The sequence below is a fragment of the Neomonachus schauinslandi genome, chromosome 8, assembly GCF_002201575.2.
Source record: "Neomonachus schauinslandi chromosome 8, ASM220157v2, whole genome shotgun sequence".
NCBI classification, from domain to species: domain Eukaryota; kingdom Metazoa; phylum Chordata; class Mammalia; order Carnivora; family Phocidae; genus Neomonachus; species Neomonachus schauinslandi.
The window spans coordinates 19,291,093-19,317,917 of NC_058410.1; the positions used below are offsets into that span (position 1 = coordinate 19,291,093).

Below are 26,825 nucleotides of genomic sequence, written 5' to 3' on the forward strand. Positions count from 1 at the left end.
TTTTTTAGAAACCAGCAGCCAATAACTTTTCTTTTTTCATTGTGATGACTATGGGATCTTAGATTGCTAAAGTTCATTTGCTTTTCTTCTGAACATACCTACTTATTCTGGCTATATTTTTGGCATTTCAAACATGAGACTGGAAAGAAAATACTTACTGATTAATTAGATAGTTGTGTTTTCTTGCCTCCTGCCAAATAACATATATTTAAACAGAAGAGGGTGTGGGAAAGGGGCAGAGAAGTTTAACCTTCATGTCCTGCTACTAAACTCTGTTGTCAGAATAGGGTGTGAGTGTATTATGACAGCCTTGTTCCTCTAGAATAGTGCAGCCTAAAATGTGTGTGTGTGTGTGCATGGACATACGTGTGTGTGTGTGTGTGTGTACCATCCTCCGTCTGCAAACTGGCCCTCTGTGGGATAAGTTCTGAAAATAAGAACATGCATTTAGAAATATCTTTAAAGCCACTGGTCATTACTGGGCTCATTTTATTACATTTTACAAAAGTTTCCGCTTCCAACAGACTAAGGGAGAAAACTTACTTCATCATGGGTGGTCTGAAAATCGTTGTTCAAGGCATAGTGATTGTGAAGCCTGGGGAAAAGATGTGGGAATAAAGACAAAGATCACCTGCAATGTTTGGAAAAGGCATTTTCTAGAGGCTCCCAGAGATGAAGAGGAAGTGGAAAGCAATGTTTTTGAACTTGACTATGGCTTTGGTATTGAGGAAGAATGCTTAGGTGTGAAACCCATAATGATACCATTTACATATGCCCTCTGGTACTATGACGGAAATTGGTCTAAGTTACCTATTATGTGAAAATAGGAAGTAGCAAGAATAAGGTAGGGTTTTTTCGTTTTGTTTTTAAAGATTTTATCAATTTATTAGAGAGAGAGAGAGAGCATGAGTAGGGTGAAGGGCAGAGGGAGAAGCAGACTCCTTACTGAGCAGGGAGCCAGATGTGGGACTCCACCCTGGGATCATGACCTGAGCCAAAGGCAGACGGTTAACTGAACGAGCCACCCAGGTGCCCAAGAATAACGCAGTTTTGTGGGAATCACAAATATTTATTGGAATATAGAGACCAGATCATGCAAAGCTCTCCCAGGGTCTGTAATCTCTTACAGGTGATGCTTCTCCAGGAGCGAGGGCCAATATGGGGCACCAACAGCCGAGGTGGGAGCAAAGCATGGAGTTCCAGAGAAGAGCTGGACAACCAGACCCACGGTTCTCAAGCAGGATTCCTTCTACATCCCCAGTACCTGGGGTCCATGGCCATGTTTCAGTGCTGTAGGATGTACTGGAAACCCAACAGCACACCTCTCCTTAGAGGGAGAAGGGGTCAACTTTTCTTGATTTTGTGGGATTGAATTTATATTTTATTTTATATGTAATATATTTTTTGTATTATTATATTATACATATATTATTTATATTAAATAAAAAATGATAATAAAACACACACAAAAAAACAAAAAAACAAAAACACATTTCAAACGTGTTGGAGACATTTTTGCTTGAGGACAGGCCACTTTGGTCTCAGTCCTCCATCCCCACTCACGTTTACCTTTCCTCCCTGTTTCCTGCCCTCTCCTTTCCATCCCAAAGTACACTCTTTCACAGTGCTGTGAACTTTAATAGAAAGATGTGAAGACTGAAGGCCAAAAGTGTGAAGAAATGAAGAGCAGGAGAGCTGACACGGAAGCGGTCCCTCCCAATACTGGTCTGGGGCTCTGCGCAAAAAATGAAATCTGCACCATGACTGAGGGGACACACTACCGGAGGCTGGAGTGAAGAATCATGATTGTGTTCCATTTTTGCAACTTAAAAAAATTACCTTGTTAGCATATAAATAAACAGGTTAACCTCCGAGTGTAATTAGATTTTCATTTCACAGGTCTTTAACCAAGTGTGGGGAGAAGTTTGTGTTCTGTTAGAGATCACAACACGTGGAATGAAAAGAACTAGGATTAGAGTCCTGATTCACGCCACACTGTTTCCTCTTCCTGCCCTCGCGTGAAGCATTTATCAATCACTTAAATTCTGAGGCAGAGATAGCAGTATATGATTTGTCTAGTTCACAGAGGCCCCAGTGAGATAATATAGATGCAAAACCACTCTACAAATTAAGTATCAATATAGAATGATAGATGTTATTCTAAATAAGTGTTAGTGTTACATCATGCATGTTATTATTTATTAAATGAGTGCTTACTTTCAAAATATTGGCTCAAAAATGGAATCTCTTGTTACTATAGTAAAAGAGCCCTTTGAATTTCGGGATTTTCCTCTTCCCTGTGGAAATCCTTCAAAGACATGTTTTAGCCATAAACAATTTTTAATTTAAAAATTCTGACTGGAAAAAAAAATTAAAAAAATAAAAATAAAAATTCTGACTGGTTTAGAATTTTGAGAAAAGAACCATTGTTGGTGTTTCCGAGGATGCCTCCTTCCAAAATATCTTTCTTTCTTGCCTGAGTAGAGAAGTAGAGAAATACAAGTAGAGAAATAAATAGTACTATTTTTACTACTGATATAAGTATAATTGGAGAATGTAGCTCCATGTGAGAGGCAAACGGGCCACGGTCACAGAACTCGACAGCCAGCTGACCCTTGCTGTCCCCCTCATGATCACAGGTGGTGCCTGCAACTCAGGGATGAGCTAGGGACCCAGGATCCCCTATGGGCAGCCCAATTTATTGTTTCAACCATATAGGACACTTAGTCCCTTAGCAACAGAGAGTCCAGGAGCTGCTCAGGGGAAATCCTTCCTCAGGGAAGCCAGCACAGACAAGACATTTCTCTGTAAAAACTTCCATGGAGGATTTATGTTCATTTTAGTGAACAGATACGAATCCCCATTCCATGAAAATGAACCAAATCCATGTGGTTTGTGCACCACTGAAAACTCTCCTCCAAAATTTTAGAATCGGAGTATTTAAAATTTGTTGTAAAAGGTAAAAAGAAAATATATCATGTAGCCTATGATAGATAAAAGGATCTACATTTGGTGGCAATGGCATGTGCCGTCACTGCAATTTTATTCTTAGTGTTTGTAGACACAGAGAAGTGTACAAAAATACACCTGCTACGGTTTGTTTTTTGTTTTTTGTTTTGTTTTGTTTTGTTTTGTTTTGTTTTTCGTCTACTTCTATCTTTAAGATAGCTACTGAGCAATGAGGTCCTTGAGCAAGATTATCAACTCTGATAAGCAAAATGAAGACCTATGAATCCCAAATACACATTCTTCTATGCTATAACCCGAGGCATCACATGTGTTTGTTGGTGTCTTTTCCAGAATTTTTATTTCCAAGTACGTATTTTTCTTACAAATGAGAATACTACTTACTGATCTCCTTTCGCACACTCTGCTCCTCCTTCCCTGCTGGGGACATTCCTCCACTTTCGCTGCTCCCTGACTTGGACAGATCCTTCAAGCCCTTGCCCATTTGCCACTTCTTCCACAGCATACTCCCCGATGGTATGACATCTTTGCTCTCAGAACTCATGGAACCCTTTGTGTCCGACTCTTTTGTGGCACTTGAGGACATTTCAACTACAACATGACGTGTGTTACCGAAGACAAACTTGCATTCTATAAAATCATACACAGAAAGTGACGAAGGTGTGTGGGAGCCAGGTTTGGAGCCTACTGGAAAGCTTTTGCAAACCAGAGCACTAGCAAAAACAATCTTTGGTAGCCTCAGAAATCATTGTGGATGGCCCAGACCACCAGTGTGTCTGGAAGTGCCTCAGGATATGAACACATCACATAAAAATAGAGGCTTTGGGGAGGTGAGACACCGCAAATGGAAATGGGATCTCTGAACCACTGGGGCCCCTGCTAGGGTGGGCCCTGGAGGAGATTCAACCTGCCTTGTGTGGGAAATGTATGTGAATGGGGTTCTCCTCTCTGAAGAGGGAGGCTGTGTCTAGGCACTTGTCCTAAATTATCTTAAAATAGAGCTGAAAAGAGCTCTTGCTTGTGAAGTTGCAAAGCTGGAAAGTTTTTCCTTAATGCTATAATTCTACTCCCACTGTTCTAGATCTTTATGCCTAGGGAAAAAAAAAAAAAAAACAACTGTGTAAAACCTACCACAACTTCCACATTATGTAAACATTCCCCCCATTTATCAATTGCAGATAATTTAATTAATGTTATATTCTGCTTTGAATAAAAGGTGATAATAGGTCAGTGCTTGAAAGCATGGAGAAATGTTGAAATAAATATGTTTTAAGATACTATTAAAATTGATTACCCTTAGAGCAAAATGGATCAAGAAAAAAGAAATTTAAATGAAATTTATTCCAGGAAGTTTAACTTAGATAAAATAGACAAATTTCTTATAAAACACACCTTACTAATCTGACACAAGAAGAGTTAGAACAGCTTAATAGTGAGGGATAGAAAGTATATACTGTAGGAGTCCAGATATATGAAGTTCAAGAACAGGCAAAATGAAAACAGGGTAGTAGAGGTCAGACCAGTAGTTACCTTGAGGGAGAAAATGGCTGAGGGAAGGGGAATGAGGAAGACTTTGGAGTTGTTTAAGTGTTTTAGATCTTGATCCGAATGGTGGCTCCTGAGTGTATACATATGTAAAAATGTGTCAAGCTGTACAACGAATATTTGTGTCTTTATTGCATGAATGTTGTAGGACAAGGTCAGCCTCCTGTGAGCCTTGTTCTCCACTAGGCCTTGTCCTTGGCTTGTGAATCTCAGTTTTAGCAAAGAATCCTGCTGGACTAATTTATCAAGAATCACCCCTCATGCTTTGATATCCAGTCCGGCTCCTCTCTCCCCCTACCCCCCATACCTAGCCAAGTTTTCTGGGTAACTCTCCACCCATTCCCTGCCTAGTCACTATAAAGCCCCACTTGTCCCTGCTGTATTCAAAGTTGAATTCAATCTCTCTCTCTCCTACTGCAAGAGTCTTGAATAGTGTCCCTTGCCATTTTTAACAAATGTCCAGTGCAACATTTTTCTTTTGCATATAACAATACAACATTTCTAAAAACAATAATAAAATCTAATAAAATAATAAAATTGAAAATAAAAAATGATAGAATCATAATAAAACCTATTCACCTTTGTATTCTTAATATATTAGACTTTAACACTTAGAAAAGTGAGTACTTTAGGAGTTAAAAATATTTCAAATCCCAACTCTATCACTTTTGAGATATGTGACTTAGGAAGAGTTCAGTGACTCTCTGAGCATTAGTCTCTTTATCTGTAAAATAGGAATAGCAGTGTCAACCTCATAGTTGCTGTAGGTTAAAAGGAGATAAACAAAAAGTGCTGTGAAGAGTACCCATCCCAGCAAACAAAATCAGGGTGATATTTGTTGTTTATACTCTTTATATGAAAAGTTAAGGGGCATTATCTTTATAAAAAGCATTGAATTGCATTTCTAAAGACATAAACATGGAAAAGCATGATTGGGGATGTTAACGCCTTCAGCCTACCCGGGCATCCCAGAGAGGTTATAGATGGGGGCACTCAAGGGTTAGTGATAAGGTGCTCTGGGGTCATGGAGAGCTGTCTGCAAGCTGGCCTTGTCTCTGGGTATCTTGTGAACTTAGCAAATTGCAGAGCAAATTACTCTGGGCCTGTGTCCTTATGGGTAAATTGGAAACCACATTATAGATTATAGATTATAGTGGATTTATGTGAGTGTTCAATGAAATAATTAGTATTTTCGGTTCTAGGCCCACAACAATCACTCAATAAAAGCAGTTAGCTTGGGGCACCTGGGTGGCTCAGTCGGTTAAGCGTCTGCCTTCGGCTCAGGTCATGATCCCGGAGTCCTGGGATCGAGCCCCTCCTTCTCTCTCTGCTCCCCTGCTCCTGCTCTCTCGCTCGCTCTCCCTCTATCTCAAATAAATAAATAAAATCTTTTTAAAAAAAAAAGCAGTTAGCTTTATCTTATTGCTATTGTTTATAGTTATTGTTACTAGAAAGGTGCCAGATTAACAGTCGTGGGCCTGCCTTCAAGTTCACACACTGCTACCTTTGACCCAGGTTGCATTCTTATTTCTGGTTTCATCTTTTCTTAAATGGAGAAAACCACATCTACTTGGGGAAAAAGCAAACATCTGCTTGATAAGAAAAAAAAAAATTCAGAATCTATTTTCCTATCCTGTAAGATGCTCTGTCTTTTAAGAGGTGCAGGGCACAGCTCCGTGCTCTCAGGCAGCGGGGGTAGGGCTCACTGACCTTCCTCCAGCACTTTGGCTTGGCTGTCAGACACAGGCATGCTTTCTGCATCCGGTATTTTCTTAATGAACCGACTGAGGTAACGCAGGCGAGCCTGGGAAGCCTAAAGAACAAACACTGTCAACGAACAGTCCAGGCAACAACATTTAAAGAGTACATGAAAGAAAGAGGAAAGTGAGAATAAATATGGCAGTTTGAACTAGACCAGCTCTTATTATCCAAAAAACCCAAATTCTGAGCCATCCATAATTCTGACAGTTATTTTTGAGAACTAATGAAGAAGCAGTCCTAAAACGAATACACAAGGCATGCAGCCTTAGATCCAGTTGCTCCTGAACCTTTTTCATCTGGCTTAATAACCCTGAGTTGGAACATGAAACTCATATGAGTAATAATGGTTCATTATAGCAATGATTCTTACATAAAATATAGTAGGGAGGGAGACCTGAAGTATGTATATTCCCAAGGGGTAGCACAGGCTTTTTATCCACATGTTCAAAGTACATAAAAGCACATATTAAACATGTTTATGCTTTCTTACTTGGGAGTTGAGGACAGACATGGATACAGACCATGCCACATGAAAGAACGAGGGAACCCACAGTTTGGGCCAATAAGTGGCACCATTATGTGCTTCACTTTTGAGAGTCATCTGGTATCAGTCATCTGCACAACATTTCACGATGTGTTCAAATGTGGTCCTAAAATGTAGTTAGTGAGTGTCTAACAAAATTCCAGATACCGTTCCTAAAGGAAAGACTATGCACTTTCACCAACATGGGTCCCACTTCAGACCAATGCCTAGGAATGGAAAGTTAAAGAACAACTTTTCAAACTCAAGTGACCTTGATAGCTCTTCCTGGCTCGGTCATCTCCCAGGCTTGCTTCATGGCTCGGATTTCATCTGCTCGTTCTGTATCTTTTTTCACTTCAAAAAATTCTGCTTCATTGTGTTCAGTGACCAACCTCAAAATCCAGTAGGGTTTATTTGGGTCTTCTTGTTGAGGGTGAACAGTGGATATCTGATAAATAAAATAAAAACCTTTGGGTCAGGCATTTTCCTCCATTCAAAAGGGTCTGGATTTTAGCCCATGATCCATCATTTCACTATTTCAGTATTGACCTGGAGAAATGAAAACACATGTTCACAAAAATACTTGGACAAAAAATTCATTACAGCCTTATAAGAGCCAAAAAAAGGGAAACATTATAAATGTCTATCGACTGATGAATAGATAAACAAAGTAGCATCTATCCATATCATTGAACACTACTTGACATTAAAAAGTAATAAACTATTGATGTATAGCACAACGCGGGTGGATCGTACAGGTAGACGTCATACTGAGATAAAGAAGCTGAGCACAAAAGAATACATCTTGCGTGACTCATTTGTATGAAATTCCAGACCAGGCAAACAGCCATCTGGGGTGGGGTGTGAACATGACAGAATCCATTGCAAAGAGGTTTGAGGGCATCTCCAAGCTCATGGAAATGATCTATACTTTATACCTTGATAGAGATATGGATTACAGAGTGAATGCACCAGTCAGAATTCATTGAATTGTAAAATTAAGATCACTGCATTTCACTATGTGCAAATTTTACCTAAAACTGTAAACAACAACAACAAAAAAGAAAATTCTAAATTACATTTAGGGTTACGTTGCACCTCTTTACAAAAATGAGGGTAGGAATAGTTGATCATGTCCAGGTGTGGATATACTGGATATATACTCATTATGAAAGTTAACATTTTGATATCTTCTAGGATTATTTTCATTTTTTTAAATTTTTTTAAAGATTTTATTTATTTATTTGACACACAGAGAGAGAGAGAGCACACACAAGCAGGGGGACAGCAGAGGGACAGGGAGAAGCAGGCTTCCTGCTGAGCAGGGAACCCGATGCAGGGATCCATCCCAGAACCCCAGGATCATGACCTGAGCCAAAGGCAGATGCTTTACTGACTGAGCCACCCAGGTGCCCCTATTTTCATTTTTATGAGCCATAGGCTGGGAGCAGATTGACTTAGGACTTGAAAGATCTAGATAAGTGAGGCTCATTGGTGACAATCTGGTAGGGAGAGAGGCTTGAATCTAATGTGGTTACGAACACTTCACCTATGATTGAGATAATGTCAATTATCCATGTTAAATAATGCAGATGGGGAAGCAGGGATCGGTGGGGCCACTGAATAATGTTCTTGTGGACAGTTTGGTTTCAACGTTACCAAAAAGATCTCCTTGCTTTCTACAATAACCCCCTAATATTCTGATGAGAACTTAAATCTCACAATTGGAAATTCTTTTATTTCTTTCTTTTACAACACAGTACAAAAGATTTTATCATCTTTTATATTGCTTGATAAATGAGTTTATCAGAAACTTCCCTGGGATCAGGAAAGGGAGTATGATGGACGAGGTGTGGGGCCACCTGTAAGAGTTTATGGATTGAGTTAAGCTTATTTGTTTTAAATTTCAATAGTTTATTTTGTTGATGATAAGAATATTTTCTCGGTGCATTCAAATAATTGATTTAATAACACTACATGATAAACCAGAGCTACATCTAGAAAACACAGCATTATCTTAAAGTTTCAAGGGAAACAAAGTGGTTGATTGAAACCACTTCACCTGTGTTTTTTAGCCAATGTTAAAATAACTTAATTTTATTTTTTTCTAAAGATTTTATTTATTCATTTAAGAGAGAGAGAGACAGAGAGAGCACACAAGCAGAGGGACAGGCAGAGGGAGAGGGAGAAGGAGAAGCAGATTCCCTGCTGAGACAGCCAGGATCCCGATGTGGGATATGGGGCTTGATCCCAGGACCTGGAGATCATGACCTGAGCTGAAAGCAGACACTTAATCATCTAGCCACCCAGATGCCCCAGAATAACCTAATTTTAAATAGAAAACTGCATCTGGTCCTTTCAAATGTAATAATCCCTTGACAGAGAAACTTCTCTTTTTCTGCATCCATTTAGATATTACAATAAAAGGCAGCATTTGGATTGTAAATTGTAGCTAGTGTTGGGAAGATTTTGTCCTCATAGGTATTTTGAGTTCAGTGTTTTTAAATAATCTGAATTTGAGTATCTTTAGGCCTATGCTTGCACTCCTCAACTCTTGCCCCCACATCCTCTTCCTTACCCCTAATCATTGTAATTACCTAACTGGCCCTGAGGGAATTTGGAATCTTGACCTCTGGGCTGTAGATAGAGTCCCAGCCTCCTAATGAGACTTAAAGGCCCTCCTCCTTCTGACCCTTACTTAACCCTCCAGCCCCATCTCTCATACTTTAATGCTAGAAGAAAAACGAAACAAAAAATGACAAACAAAACAAAACGAACAAACAAAAACCCAGAAAAACAAAACACAGCGATTGTGTTCATTTTCACCTTACAATGTCTTTGCTCATTGACTCAGGTCTGGATTTGGCTCCTCTAAGAGAAAGAAGTTAGAATAAGTATCTCTTCTTCCCACCACTTCACATGCAATATCTAACATTAAAACTCTCTGTTTACCTTCAGTCTCCTCTATTAGACTACAAGTTCTTTGAAGGTAGGGACTGTATAATATTATTATTAGAAGCTCAAGGCCCAGGGATGCCTGGGTGGCTCAATCAGTTAAGCGTCTGCCATCGGCTCAGGTCATGATCCCAGGGTCCTGGGATCAAGTCCCACATCTGGCTCCCTGCTCAGCAGGGGGTCTGCTTCTCCCTCTACCTGCTTCTCCTTCTGCCTGTGCGCTCTCTCTGACTAGTAGATAAAATCTTAAAAAAAAAAAAAAAAAAAAAAGGAAGAAGACGACCAAGTCCCCAAAGCAGTGTCTTACAGACATATGTGTCTTAAAAGTTTGATTAGTGATTTTGATACTAAACTAGGAAAAGCAGCTTGCAGAAGGTGTCCAAGGAATGTCCTTAAGGTTATCTAGATGGTTGCTAGAATCAAGGAGATGGAATTTTTCAGTTTTGTCCTCAGGAGAGATAGACAAGTGGAGACCCAATGAATGTACATTTATTAAATGACTCCAATAAGAAAAAGTACCGCACCCACCTGAGGCTCAAAGCGAGGGGCTTGTTTTTCTTTGGCTGTCTTGTCTTTCTCCAAAGACTTTTCTTTGCCTTTTCTTGTTGTTTTGGAAGTTCCTGAAGATTTTTGCCCCTCACTGATAGTATGAGAATCTGGGCTTCCCAAAGTAACTAATTCCTCATGTTTCTCTCCATGAGCTAGCGAGACATAAAAATGGAAACCAGTGAATCATAACAATAAAATCATGGCAAGCAGGAAAAGGAGAGCAAGTCAGGAAAAAAGTTGTTAGTTTAAGAGGTTTGGATTTCTTTTCTTTTTTGTAAAAAATATTTTATAAAGATCTGTGTGACTCTCTTTTACAAAATTGAGAGATAATCCACATACCACACACCATTGAAGTGTAGAAGTCAGTAGGTTTGACATATTTGTAAGATTATGCAAAAATTATCACTATCTAATTTGCTTCCAGCCTGGATGCTTTCAGTACATTTTTTTTTTGCTTAATTTCCTTGGCCAGGATCTCCACTACAGTACTGAATTTGTTTATCTCTGCTATAATATGTATTATTCTCTTCCCTCTGCTTGCTTGAAGGAGGATGTGAAGGGTTTTTTGCCTTATGTTCTATTCATTCTTTCAAACAACTACATATCCAAGAGGCAGAGGAACAGATAACATTTGTTGAATCCCTACTGTTTCTTTCTTTCTTTTTTTTTTTAATTCTCAAAGCACCCCAACAGGGCAGATTCAAGAATTTGCTGATATTCCCCCAACTGTTTGGGGGTTGAATTAGCATTCAAACATGAATTCAAAGGACCTGTCAGCCCCTTTCGAAACTGGAGTCTGTAAGTCATCCCATTAGCAAAGTAAATAGTAATTGTCAAGAATCAGTGAATTTAGCAACCATAAGATTAAATGCTATTTTACAATTTTTTAGCAACATGAGATGATTGTTTCATAATTTCACTAGCCTTTTGTCTGCCAGAGATTGACATGCCAAATCTTTTTGTGTCTTGTTTTGGTACTGTGGTTAGAAAGAAATGAATGAACATTAAATAATTATCTCTGGGGGGTGGGGCAATGGGGTAACTGAGTGATGGGCATTAAGGAGGGCGTGTGATGTAATGAGCACTGGGTATAATATAAGACTGATGAATCACTGAACTCTACCTCTGAAACTAATAATACACTCTATGTTAATTAATGAATTTAAATTTAAAAATAAATAAATAGTTAAAAAAAAAAGAAGCAGTTCATGGGCGCCTGGGTGGCTCAGTTGGTTAAGCGACTGCCTTAGGCTCAGGTCATGATCCTGGAGTCCCGGGATCGAGTCCCGCATCGGGCTCCCTGCTCGGCAGGGAGTCTGCTTCGTCCTCTGACCCTATCCCCTCTCATGTGTTCTCTCTCTCTCATTCTCTCTCTCTCAAATAAATAAATAAAATCTTTAAAAAAAAAAAAAAGAAGCAGTTCTTATTGATGGCTTAGTGCCAGTTATTAGCTACTTACAGATTAGGGCAGATCATCCTGCATGACTGCAAAGGGACTGTAAGTACCACAACTTTACAAGGGGGCAACTTGTCTTTCTGCCAACAATTTCGGTTGCTGAGTAGTGTTGCGCTAGGGAAAATTCTTTGGTCGTATAATCAAATGACTTGGAGGTGCATCTTGGATTAGCCACTGAATAGGTTCACTTTGGCAGGTTTATTACATTCTTTTGATTTTGTTTTCTTCTCTGTATAATGGAGATGTTAATACCATGCCCAGGGGGCTTACAAATAAACTATATGGGGCATTTAAAATAGGATCATACCTGGTATCATACACACTGGGTTTTTAAGATATTAACAAATGTCAGCTGAAATTGAATCTCAAACTGCCCCAATAAGTATTTCTGGGGCTCTCTTTTTCTTACTACCCATAGGTCTTAGAGCTTGAATCATATATGTAGGTGTCTTTGATTCCCTTCAAATTAACATATTCTAATATTCAAGTTTACTTCTGGGAGCACACAGTACAGTGTCAGGCAGATAGCAGAGACACACCATCCGCTTCCTTTACATTATGAATATATAAAATAAAATAATAAAATAATCTGCCTATTCTTCAATGGCATACAGTATAGTAACTTTCTCTCCCAGGAATTGCAAGTTCTCTAAAGGCCAGAACATCATTATATACCTCATTTTGATCCCTAATTTCACCTAGTATAATTCCAAACTCATAGTGTGTATTCATGATCAGATTGTAAAACTTTATAAGGAAACTGTATGAGTTGAGAGCATATATATCAATAAGGTGTAAGAATAAAATCCTACTAATTCAGAACCTGTGAAAAACATGACCTCACATTGTATATTCATGTAATTAGAAGAATTCTAGAGTAAATGACCACTGAAATAAACTAATACAGCCCTTGCAGAGAAGAAATGCTCAGGCAGTATCTGTTGATGAAATGAACCTGAAAAGACCTTTAGCATTATGACTTTAGTCTTACATTACCTTATATTTATGCAGAGTACAGTAGACAGAAATCTTCAGTGGATAATAAGACATAAAAATTACAGAAACGTATTTTTTATGATTAAAATTCAGGGTTTAGATTTATGTATCCAGGAACTAAAAACTGGCTGGGATTTGAACATTAACATAATTTCTAAACTAGCATACTTGCTCAGGATAAGGTACACATTTACCAAGTGTGATTGTACTTGGTAAATGTAAACAGGAAAATCTTTAGATGATAGATGATAGATAGATGATAGATAGATAATCTCATCATGTTTGGTTTCTTCAAAGACCTTGAATTGGAAACACCATGCATACATTGTGCCTAAGAAAGAACAATATATTATTAATTAGAGTTAAGAAAATAGTGGTATAGTCCTGCTAACAAAATCGGGTGGGACTTGGGCGCCTGGGTGGCTCAGTCGTTAAGCGTCTGCCTTCAGCTCAGGTCATGATCCCAGGGTCCTAGGATCGAGCCCCACTTCGGGCTCCCTCCTCCACGGAGAACCTGCTTCTCTCTCTCCCACTCCCCCTGCTTGTGTTACCTCTCTCGCTGTTTCTCTCTCTGTCAAAATAAAATAAAATAAAATCTTTACAAATAAATAAATAAATAAAATTGGGTGGGACTTGAAAACAAAGACTTCTGAGAATGATAAACAAAGTTCATATGTGTCTTTGCAAATAGACTAGAACCTGAAAGGTGCAGGCCAGTAACGTAAAAATGTAACATACTGGCAAAAAGAGGTTAAAATAACAACACAACTAATTATATATGAAAGTAGATGATATCACGAAGTGTTACCTGCTCTAGATCCTCCAATTTCTATTTCCTTAAGAAAAAGCCACCTGTCTTAGCAAGCAATTTTTACTAAAACTTAGGTGTTAAAATATACTAAAGGTGGCACTGTTGTCTCATGTTAACTAGTGGACAAGCTTCCTAAAAATTTATAACCAAAATATTCTGAGTTGAACATAGTTATATTTCAGACCTTACTTTTTATCATGGGTTATAAAGATGTGAATTTTTAGAAAACAATTATATATTTTATTTCTCATAGAAATTACAAGTTGAATTTAAATAAGTAAATGTGGTGATATTTCTATTGAATTCAGGATGTACATAAAATTTTAAATTAGGATACCAATATACTAATGAAAAAACCACTTGATTAACTTCTTCTTGATCTAAAGTATTTATAATTGAAAAAATAAGCTAAGTTAATAACTGAAGACATTAGGGTGGGTGCACCTGGGTATCTCAGTCAGTTAGGCATCTGCCTTTGGCTTGGGTCATGATCCCAGGGTCCTGGGATTGAGCCCTCTGCCTCCCCCCGGCCCCCCGGCTTGTGCTCTCTCTCTTTCACACTCTCCCTCTCCCAAATAAACAAATAATCTTTTAAAAAATTTTTGAAGATATTAGTAACAATTTTTCTAAAATACGTCATACCGGGGCGCCTGGGTGGCTCAGTCAGTTAAGCAGCTGCCTTCAGCTCAGGTCATGATCCCAGAGTCCTGGGATCCAGCCCCGCATCAGGCTCCCTGCTCAGTGGGAAGCCTGCTTCTCCCTCTGCCTCTCCACCCCCCCCAGCCCCCCAGCTTGTGCTCTCTCTCTTGCTCGTTCTCTCTTTAATAAATAAAAAAATCTTAAAAAAAATAAGGTAAAATACATCATACCCTTTAAATTGAAGTTTGTAGGTCTTGAGTTGTAAATATAATTGACACATATACGTTGACATATCGATATGTTTTCATTTAAACAAACTGGCTGCCTAAAAGTCCACATTTATAAACATGATACTGATTATTCTGAATTAAAAAGCTGCATAACTTTCATAAGACTGGCCAACATACGCTTTCAAATAGAAAAAAATTTCCTAGTTCGTTTTAAATACAATTAAATTCTGAATTTATTTGCTGGCTGCTTTCAGCAGCAAATGTATGATACAATGCAACATGTAATTTAATTTTAGTAGCTGCTCATTCACACCTAAAGTTGTCAAATATGATGTCAAAAAAAAGAAGATGCAATTATTCTGAGAGACTTCTTTTCCAGTTGGGTACATAATAATGAGAATACCATTTTTGTGAGGACTCCTAGGTTGTAGGAACCTTACATACATTATCTTGAAACTTCACAACAACCTCGAAAGATAGGAGTTATTATTCTAATTTCTCAGGTGAAAAATAACCCAGTTTCAGAGAGCCTAAGGCATTTTAGTTGCTATGCTATATTTCTCCACTTAATAGTAACTTCCTTTTCTTTTCCTTTTTTTTCTTTTTATTTTTTTATTGAGGTATAACTGAAATAAAGCACTGCATTAGTTTCAAGTAGACAACTTAATAATTCAATATTTGTACATATTGCAAAATGATCACCACCATAAGTTTAATAAATGTTAACTTAGGGGCGCCTGGGTGGCTCAGTTGGTTAAGTGACTGCCTTCAGCTCGGGTCATGATCCGAGGGTCCTGGGATCGAGTCCCACATCAGGCTCCCTGCTCTGCGGGGAGCCTGCTTCTCCCTCTCCCACTCCCCCTGCTTGTGTTCCCTCTCTCGCTGTGTCTCTCTCTGTCAAATAAATAAATAAAATCTTAAAAAATAAAAATAAAAATAAATAAATGTTAACTTAAAAAAAAAACTTATACTATTAATTTTGTACCATTACCCAACTCTATACTTCACATTATACTATTTCATGAATTCTACTACTGTGTTTATTTCAGATACTAATTTTTTAGTTTCCTCTGGAATTTTAACATTTATCCATTAATATATTAAATATGATAGTTTTTCATATTGGTTTGTTTGCTGGAACTCCATCTGTGTTAAAGTTGAGAAACTTAAAAGATCTTCAGGAAAACCATGCTAAGACCCTTTATGCAAACTTGTATGTTCAGTAAAGAAATATAGACAGTTCCCTAAATAAAGACATTTATTGAGGACACAATAAATATCTGAAATTGGTACTACCATATATTATTATTATTTCCATCCAAAAACCCTTACTGGATAATTAACTCCCACTCAAAATGCTAGCTGTGCCGATAACTAGCTGTGTGACCATGGGCAAGTTCCTTAAACAGTGTGTGCCTCCGTGTTCTCATATGTAAAATGCTAATAGTTACAGCATCCACCTCATAGGTTTATTGTGACGATTCCTTGGGTCAAGATACATAGAGCCTTCACAAAGCCTCCACCATAAATGTCAGCAACTGCAAACACTATGACCATTAGTACTCTGTCAGTGCTACTAGTTAGAAAGTCCCTACAGGACAAAATGGTACACTGGAAAGGTTCTGGGCTTTGAAATTAGTCAGACGTAGATGAAAATCTTTACCCTGCTTCTTCCAGCTGTGTAAATGTAGGCAAATTATTTACAGCATCTAAGCTTCATTTTTCTCATGTGTAAAATCAGGATGGTAATAACTACCTCTCAGATTTTTTCATGAGAATTGAGGATAATATATGAAAAGTACACAGTACAATAAGAGGCCCATAAGGGCACTAAAAAAAAAAAAATCAGAATCATAATAACCAAACTTCTAGATCTCTCCAGTGTTTTCTTTTTGCTTACAAAATACAATTACATTCTTTTCAGTTTGCTTTGTTTTGTTTTGACTAAAATAGTAAGTGCTCATTTAAAACTTCTGAATTACACATTTTTAATTTTAAATTAAATTTTGTCTTTAGATACTAAAAAATATAAACGAGACATAACCGCTTCAACGTATTGATACATACTCTTCATTTTTTTTCTGTGTGTACCCCTTTTGCTCTCTGACCCACTCATATATTTTTGAAGAGTACTGGCAATCTAGGGTCACCGATGTCTGACAGTAGATGAAGTGCTCATATTAACAATTAAGGAGGTCACGTGATGTGATGAGCACTGGGTGTTATACGCAACTAATGAGTCATTGAACACTACATCAAAAACTAATGATGTACTATATGTTGGCTAATTGAACTTAATAAAAAATAACAATAAAGAATTTCTGTGAGCTAAGCACAGGAAAGCATTTCAGAATCTTTCTTCCCCACCATTCCTGACCTAGGTCGAGAAGCAGAATGGCCTTGAATAGTGAGAGATGCGCATAGGGCTTTCCTGGTCACTCTGTTCCGCACATTCCTCTGACAGGAACTAGAGTCTCTCCAGCCACACCTTACACCTGGTGGGTGGCCCTGCAGTTCAGGTGTGTCTAGAACAGGCTCCTGCGTATCTTCTGAGACACAATCTTCTTGCCACTTTCACTTCCAAAGCAATGGTTCACTTCCCGGGCTTGGTATTCTTCAGGACTTTATCATATGAACTATTCAAAACCCACCACCCCCCACCAGCTCGTCTCCACTTCAAAGTGTCATTATCCCCGGTTTATGTAAATTTACATATTTCACACAACTTACATATACTGGGAACAAATTTCTAATTATTGAAGAAAATACACACAGAAATTTTAAAAACCTGCATTTGACTAAACTTGAGGGTATTTGAAGGTATTTTGAAACTTTTTAGACGTTAGAAGTTCACCTCAGAGAGTTGGAAAGAAAGCACCTCATTCACTATTCTAACAGCATTGTTCAATGTGGTGCTACGTTTCCGGAACAGCTTAAATGTTTTCACAAATATCTCCTTTATCAGCGTGCCTTCTTCTATCTTGCTGGAACATTATTCAGAAACAGGTGCTCCCCCATGAACAAAATCCCCACCTGAATTTAGAAAGATTGTTTCTGTTGTTTCCTTTTCATGATTTAAACTGGGATTATTTATTCCCTGTCATATGGATCTGAGTTTACACTGATCATTGCTATAAACAACAATAGCATCACTATTTTGAGCTTTTCGAGACAGGCATAACAGAATATTCTAATATAGAAATCAGAAGTATAAAGAGCTACAGACAACTCATGAAAGAACTACACAGGCAAAAACAAAACAAAACAAAACAAAAACCCTAGGATCTGATTCTCACTCTCTGATCTATTAAAATCTCTGATACCCAGAACAGTATTGTAAAATCTAGTAGTACTATACATTTTCCTTGAAAAAGAAAGAATATCTTCGTTGAGCATACATCATACACACGTGTCCACACAAAACAGTGCCGCTTCTCTATTATTTTGATTTATTTTTATAATTATGCATATTTTATTTGCACATAGACCTTTAGCATAAAATATTTAATCCAATTCATATTAAGCACATACTCTCTACTTCTTTACAGGAGGGGGACACAAAATCACCCGGTAATTTGCACCATCCATTATTTCAAGCAGATTTCCACTGATTTATACCGGAAAAATATCTAGATATTTTTTTTAGCACAGTATAAACTATGAGATTTGGTTTGGACTATAGAGAAAGTGGAGATAATGACCCATTTAAAGGGGTTTTCAGCTTCCATATGCCATTTTTTCGTATCATATGATAAAAGATCACAACACTTTCTTGCGACCCCAAAACAGCCCAGAATCTTTTCAAGACCCCAGGCCAGGATGCCATTAGAACTTAAACACTCCTGCTGTTCCTGGCATAGCATGCTCATGCATTTGTTCAATAAACATTTATGAACAGCTTCTATCTGGTTCTAGAGATGCAATGATGAGACTGAGGCAGAGTCCCTTTCCCAGCACAAGAGGGGCTGTGGGGAGGCAGACAAGTTCAAGATTCCCATAGAGCACGTGTTCTATGGACTCACACAATACACTGGAAAGGAAATGGGGACTCTCGGTGTCATCAGTTTTATAATTTTTCTTTGGATTTTACGTCCCGCCCCAGAATCTGCCCCTTCTTACAAAGGTTTAGTTCAATAATAATAGCTTTCTCTTAACTTTGGTGATGAACAAACCTCCGTCAAGCCTTTAAATGAACAGGTTCATGCAGTTAGTATAAACAAGAAAATGCATGATCAGGGTTTTTGACAATTAGTGAAAAGGGCAATAATAATAATAAGAGTAGCTTAGATGTCTCCTCTCTTTCACCTATTCGATAAATATCATGGAGTAATTACTGTGTGCATCGTCTGCACTATGGATAATGCAAGATTGAACAGGCAAGAATTCATGGAACTCCCTGCCCTTAATGGTATTGTGTTCTTGTAGGAAATACTGTTGACCCTTGAACAATATGGGTTTGTCTGTTTGGGGTTTTTTTAGATTTTATTTATTTATTTGTCAGGGAAAGAGAGAGCGTGCACACAAGCAGGGGGAGCACAAGAGGAGGGAGAAGCAGGCTCCCCGCTGAGCAAGGAGCCGGATGACCTGAACGGAAGGCAGACCCTTAACCAACTGAGCCACCCAGGCGACCCGAACAATATGGGTTTGAGCTACATGGGTCCACTTTGCGAATATTTTTTCCAATGCATCAAACTCCCTGCTCAGGAATTTTGAGAGTAGCTTATATTTGAAAAAATAAACCTGAAGCCTCTTTCACTTGGAGATTCTCCTTCTCTTAAATATTTTAAGAACTAACCTTCAGGGTTATACTGTTTCAACAACTTAGACAAATATAATTTTATAACAGAAAAGTTTTCTGCACACTTCTTAGATAATCATCAAGTAATTTTTATTTACCAGACAAAACATGTTTAAACTAGGCCTAAACAATCATATATTTTTGGTTCTTACAAACCAAGCAAGTAAAGATTCTGAAACATAATCAATTAACAAAACAGAAAATGACACTGGATATGAAATGCAAATTGTAAGCAATAATGTTTTAATACTGACATGATTAATTTGCTATTAAATATTTATGTAAAATATAAGGTGTATGACTAACTTTTAGGAGGACATACCTTTACTATCATTTTTCTCCAATTCTTTTAGTGCTTGAACAAATGTCTGCTGACTTTCAGTGAGAGGCCAACTGTTATACAATACCAAACACTGTATAATATACTTGTTGACCTGTGAAATAAAATGCAGGGTTTAATCACAAACAATAAGAATAAATGTAGTATTTGCCCAATAAGCATGTAATAAATGCATAATTTTCTGTATCACACAATCATAATTTGGTCAAGTACTATCAGATGTTCTCCAAAATGTTGTAATATCACAGTCTATAAAATTTATCTTCACATCCCCACCAACACCTGCAATTAGATAGTCTATTGTTTATTAATTTTTGCATCCGTGTTTAAAAATGAAACTTATTAATTTTATTTTTGTTACTCATCAGTTTTGGGATCAGGATTACATTAAAAAGGATTGGGAAGTTTGTGTTGTCTTTCTGTTTTCTAGAACAACTTATCCCTTGAAGGTCTGTTAGAGTTATTCTGTGAAGTCAGCTGAGCCTATGACTTTTGGAAAGGTAAAATTTTGATTACCATTTAAGTGTTATTATTCTTTATTGTTATTATTATTTCATATTTCCTATCTTCTATTGAAGCAGCTTTGTCAGTCCTCTCCCACCCCAGGCATTTGTTATGTCTTCTTTCCCTTAAGTCTTAAATTCACTAGCATAGAGTTGTGTTTAATAGTTTAATTTTTTTTTTTTAAAAACCTGTTGGTTGCATTATACCTCCACCCTATTTTGTTGTTGTTGTTGTTCTGTATTTGATTTATTTACATTTTCTTTTTTTTTTTTCTTTCTTAGCTGGTCTTGCAAGAAGCATGCCCACGTATTGATCGTAAAAAAGTTTAGGGTTCATGAACCTTGCTAAATTTTGTTCCCTGTTTTATTAATTTCTACCTTTACTTTTATTAAAACTTTTTCTTCTTTTTTTCTTTGAGTTATTATTTTGCCCTTTTTCTAAAATTTTGTTTCAATAGCTTAGCTCATTTGTTTTTAATCATTCATACTTCCTGATGAAATAATTTGAAAGTCAACATTCCACTGAATGCTACTTTAGATGTGGTTACAAATTTTGATTTGTATTTTTTAGTTGTTACCGAATTCTTTGTATTCATGATTTCTTTTTTTTTATGTTCTTTGTAACTAAAGAACTATTTGGCATATTTTCTTTTGCTTCCACATTTATGGGATTTTAGGCTGTTATTTACTAATTTCTATATAATTACATTATGTTCAGATAACATCTATAAAATATAGTTTGGTTTTTATTGAGGCTTTGCATGTGTGCTATGAAAAAGTATATTCTCAACATATTAGGTAAAGTGTTCTATATAAATATCTAAAAAATTAAGCTTACATTTAAATTTTTCAAATCCTAGTAATATGTGTTTTTTCAGCTTGATCTATTGATTTCTGAGTGCTGTGCATTAAAGTGTTCAACTATTAACTAACTTTATTTTTCTCTGTAGTTCTAAACAACTTTTGCTTTTTATTCATTGAGTCTGGACAGTTAGGTTATGGTCATATTTACTTGTTATATTCTTCCTTTTATTTTTACACAATATCCTTCATGAATTCTATGCACGGAGACATTTCTCACGGTTCTCAGTCCAACTTTAAACTTTCGGTGCCATTTTGTTTAAAGGTGTCACTTTCAGGTTACTTATAGTTGAATCTTACTTTTTAATCTAACTTTAGTTTTTTATTCTTTTAATTGATTAATAATTCATTTGTGCTTATTGTCATTAGTCATTTAGGATTTATTTCTGGTCTTTTATTTTTATTTCTTTTTATTTATTTGTTTGTTTTGTTTCTGATGAATACATCATGTTTCTTTTCTGAAATGACATGAATTGTCCCTTATTTTACATATACATATATATATTTAACTTAAGGTATGTATAAATTAGTTTTGTTAATATGTGACCTTTTTAATAATTATAGAGCCTCGTAACTCGTGTAACATAAGATATTTACATCTACATTATAGGGTTAGTATACACATTAAACTTGCCATATATTTTAACATCTTGGCACAGAGAAACTATTAAATAACGCTCAATCCCTTGATCCTGTTATACACTTGTGGTATTGCAGACAGAAAGTATCATATAGCATGTCAATGCTTAGGAAAAGAATCATCGTTATTTTTGTTAGATTTTTAGGAGTAATACCATTCATTGAAGGATTCTCTTAAACATAAATGTACCTGCTGTGGAGTGCTAGCATTTTCTTCTATGGTGGGCATACTGGCAGTTTCCTCCTCCATAATGGGCTGCCCAGTGTCTACGACTGCACTTGCAGGTCTACCCTTATAGGATTTCTGACTTCCCTGTGCAGATTTCTTCTTGATGTACAATTCTTGCTCTTTCTTGGATGAAGCATGCATTAAAAGAATTTGTTTGCTAGCTGAAAAGGAGAAATTTATTACACTTACATTAAACTGTGTGAAATGCAGTTACGATGGACTGTGTTCCTTAGGTATATCCTTTTATAAGACACTCAAAGGAATAGGTCAGTTTGTTTTGTTTTAATGAGATAAAAAGCAATATCACTAGCTTCTGGGAGATATTCTGGTCTTAAAGAAACTTATATAATAGCCTGTGACTTGAATAGAGCAATGCATATTCTGAGAAACCACTGATTGCTAAAAGAATGTACAATTCAACAATTTTTCATTCATTTTGTGTCACTTGAATGACACTAAACTAATATCATATACTGTGACTTCTTCAGGGTTTATACACTATTGTGTGTATGTTATTACATTTATGTAAGACTTTCATTTTATTTTTAACTTCTCTATTCATTATTCTGTAATTAAAAGATAATAAAACTACCATTTGGAGGGATAAAAATAGAAATGTGCCCAATGTTATTAATTGATCAAACATATATTGAGAGAACATAAGTGAATGACACAGAGAAATTCCAGTTCTAGCCATGAAAAAATAATGGCATTGGATTTACTCAAAGCCACACACACAAAAAATAAAATTAGATAAAATGTATGAAGCCACTGTTTTCAGGCATTAAACAATGCACAGCCCAGGGCCGTAATTCTTGAAAGAAAGGAAACATACAAGAAGATCTGTCCACTTCCGCAGATTTCTGCCTGTGAGCACCATCTCGATTGTGACACAGGGAAGGAGAGTCCAAACAGTGAACAACAGTGTTGTCAGGTTCAGGTAGCAAGACTGTAGTTTGAAGCTCCTGACACAACTAAAATTTGTGAGGCAGGGTGCCAGGGGCAAGTACTGAGCCCAGAAATATGTATAGTGGTCCACTTGGGTCTTTAATTGAATTCTAAACTTTATTTGTACAAACATCTAATGGTGCCTGGCAGACAACTCCCGGGAGATTGTGAGCTTAATGGAGATTCTGAAGTTTGTACAGTGTTGAAAGACATTGAAGTTCTGCCGAAGTATGGAAATTTAATGAACACACAGGGCATCAGTTGAGACTCAAGAAAGGCTATTCTTTAAGGGTAGTACAATGCTAACCCTAGAGTAATGGAAGGTCTAGACCCAATTTAAGAAAGCTTAGAACCAAGTCTTGAGAGGATTAAACTAAGCTGTCAATAAACTGCTTACTAGAACAAAATTCAAAACTCTTTCAATGAAGAGAGCATAAGCTTGACTCTTAGCAATGTAGCATGTACTGTATGTAGCACACAATCATTCTGATATGTGAAGAAGCAAAAAATATGAACATCATTTGAGAAAAAAGTCAATAGAAATAATGGCATAGCTGACACAGATGTTAGTTAGCAATAAAAAAAAAAAACTTTACCAAACAAAAACTTTAAAATAGCTATTAGAAATGTGTTTAAGGATTTAAGAGAAAAGATCAACATAATGAAAGAATAAATGGTGAATATCAACAGAAAAATGGGACAGAGAATCAAAATGAAATTCAAGGTTGGACTATATCTGGAATGACACATTCCTGAATGGACTTTATTTTTTTTTAAAGATTTTATTTATTTATTTGACAAAGAAAGCACAAGAGCACAAGCAGGGGGAGCATCAGAAGGAAAGGGAGAGGCAGGCTCTCTGCTGAATCTGGCATCATGACCTGAGCCGAAGGCAGATGCTTAACTGACTGAGTGACCCAGGCGCCCCATTCCTGGATGGACTTTAAAAGCACATATTCAAATCAGAAGAAAAGGTTAGTAAACTTGAAGATAAGCAATCAAAATGATCGAAATAGAAGCACAGAGTGAAAAAAAATGAATAGAGGCTAACTGCCCCTGGTATTATATTGTAGTGGGTGGAATAGTGATCCACCCAAAGAGGTAGGTCTATCCAGAAGGTGACCTTACTCGACAGAAGGGTATTTGCAGCTGTGATTAAGGTAAGGGTCCCCAGGTGAGATCAACCTGGATTAGCATGGGCCCTAAATCTAATGATGGATGTCCTTAAAGGAGAATTAAAAGGGGATGACACAGAGCCACACAAAGAAGAAGGCTATGTGAGGACAGAGGCGGAGATTGCCAAAACTGCGCCATCACAAGCCAAGAAATGCCAAGAGCCATCAAAAACTGGAAGAGGTAAAGGAGGATTCTCTTTTAGAAACTTTGATGGGAGTGTGGCCTTGACAACACCTTAATTTTGGGCCTCTGACTTCCAGAACCATAAGAGAATGAATTTTTGTTGGTTTAAGCCACCCACTTTGGGGTAATTTGTTACAGCAGCCCTAGAAAATTAACACAGATATCAAGGGATCTAAAGTACATGCCTTCTTAGTCCTACGTGGCACTACTAATAAAACAAAACATTTAGGGGGTGCCTGGGCGGCTCAGTTGGTTAAGCGACTGCCTTCGGCTCGGGTCATGATCCTGGAGTCCCGGGATCGAGTCCCGCGTCGGGCTCCCTGCTCGGCGGGGAGTCTGCTTCTCCCTCTGCCCCTCCCCCCTCTCATGTGCTCTCTCTCATTCTCGCTCTCTGAAATAAATAAATAAAATCTTAAAAAAAAAAAAAAACATTTAGGTATGAACTTAAGAAAGGATGTGTGAAGTCAATACATTGAAAGTATAGAACACTGTTGAGAGAAATTAAACACTAAAATAGGTTGAGAGATATACTGTGTTCATGCGACCAGCAAACTCAGTTTGTTAAGATGCCATTCTCCCCAGGTTCAATACAATCCCAATCAAAATCTAAAGCTACAATTTTCAAGGAAAGGTGGTGTTGGACTAAGAGTGACTATTGGCTGATTGAATATCAATTGATCAAAATAGAGCTCCAAAATAGACCCATGCACACATAGTCAACTGATTTTTTTACAAAAGTGTCAAGGGAATTCAATGTGCAAAATAATGGCTTTCCAACATAAAGTGTCAGAACAACTGGATGGCCATATGGGAATAAAAAGAACCAGAACCTTAAAAACAAGGCACAGTTTGAAGATCGAAACTGACTTATTGGGAGGAACAGAAAAATTCGGTTTCTACTGTAGATTTACATAATTAAGAGGCAGCTTTAATTGCCATGATTTTTCCCCCTTTTTGGAAGAACCTCAGGACAACAGAACTTATTTCCAGAATTGCAGAAGAAAACATATATCCCTTATTTTGATTTAATCACCATACTTATTTAATGAGTATATTCTGTGCAGTTTTCTCTCAGATTGTCTTTGTTTTTAAAATGACCTTCAAAATAAACTGTTAAAACATCAAAAAAAAGAACGAGAACCTTGATCCTCTACCTTACATTATATACAAACATTCGAGATGGGTTATAAAACTAAACATAGATGCTAAGATTATTAAATGTATAGGATAAAATATGACATGTAATATCCATGACCTTGGATTAAGGAACGATTTCTTAGATAATACCCAAATAGCACTAGTAATTTTTTCTAAATGATGACTGACTTCATCAAAATTAAAAGCTCTTAAAAAGTTATTGCTGGGGCGCCAGGAAGCTCAGTCAGTTAAGCGTCTGCCTTCGGCTCAAGTCATGATCCTAGAGTCCTGGGATTGAGCCCCTCATGAGGCTCCCTGCTCAGTGGGGAACCTGCATCTCCCTCTCCCTTTGCCCCTGCCCCCACTCGTGCTCTCAATCTCTTTCTCTCTCTCGCTTGCATTCACTCTATCTCAAATAAATAAATAAAATCTTTTAAAAAAATTTATTGCTAAGGAAGTGAAAAGACAAGAGATCATATTTGCAAAGCAAATATTTGATGAAGATGTGTTTCCAGTATATATAAAAAAAGACAACCCATTAAAAATATGGCCATAATGTATGAAGAGATACTTCATTCAATGAGTTATACATATGGCCAAGAAGCTCAACATCATTAGCAAATTTAAACCACAAAAAAATAGCACTACATACCCACCAGAATGACTAAAATAAAAAACATTGGCAATAAATGTTGGCAAAAATATGGAGAAACCGGAACTCGTATACTTTGCTGATGGGAGTGTAAATGATACAGTCTCTTTGATAAATTTTTTTTGCCAAGTTAAAAAAGATAAAATATACATATGTCAAGCCATGGCACATTAATTCAACTCCTGAATATTGATTCAAGAAAAATGAAAACATTGTTTAAAAAAAAACTTATACATGTATGTCTCTAGCAGCTTTAGTTATCATATCCTAAAAGTGGAATAAACTCATATGTTCAAAAGAGAATAAATAAATAAAGTGTAGTATATCCATACAATGGGATAATACTCCACAATACAAAAAGAAATGCAGGGGCGCCTGGGTGGCTCAGTCATTGCTTGTGTTCCCTCTCTCGCGGTGTCTCTCTCTATCAAATAAATAAATAAAATCTTAAAAAAAAAAAAAGAAATGCAGTAGCAACAACAGGAATGTACCTTAAAAACATTATCCTAAGCTGAAGATACCAATGCCAAAAGTGTATTTGTATGGTTTCATGAAGTTCTAGAACAGGTAAGATTAGTCTACTGTGTTGAAAATCTGAACAGTGGTTGCCTCTTTGGGGAGGGGGGAACTGAATAGAAATGGCCTTGAGAGATCTTTGTGGGTAATAGAAATGTCTATATCTTCTTAGAGGTATGGGTCACACTAGCGTATGCCCTTACCAAATTTATCAGATTAGGTTTGTGCCTTTTGCTCGACATAAATTATACTTTGATTAACAGTTAAGAATGAATGACACAAAGTCTCTACCCTTGTGAAGTAATTCCTTCATTACTTCCTTCAGATATTAAGTCATTCATTCAAACCATCATTCAACCACATATGAAAAAGGAGAAAATTTTCCTTCATATATGAGAATCTACAAATCAC

The 26,825-nt window shown here is 37.0% G+C and overlaps 1 protein-coding gene across 1 annotated transcript in view; it reads right to left on the reverse strand.

Moving 5' to 3' along the window:
* Positions 1 to 26,825, reverse strand: part of ADGB (androglobin) — a 156,978-nt gene that overhangs the window by 5,582 nt on the left and 124,571 nt on the right. The window contains 6 exon segments of the mRNA XM_021693470.1: positions 3,352 to 3,558; positions 6,223 to 6,325; positions 7,068 to 7,244; positions 10,280 to 10,452; positions 19,553 to 19,664; positions 21,764 to 21,963. Coding sequence (XP_021549145.1) covers positions 3,352 to 3,558; positions 6,223 to 6,325; positions 7,068 to 7,244; positions 10,280 to 10,452; positions 19,553 to 19,664; positions 21,764 to 21,963 — 972 coding nt within the window.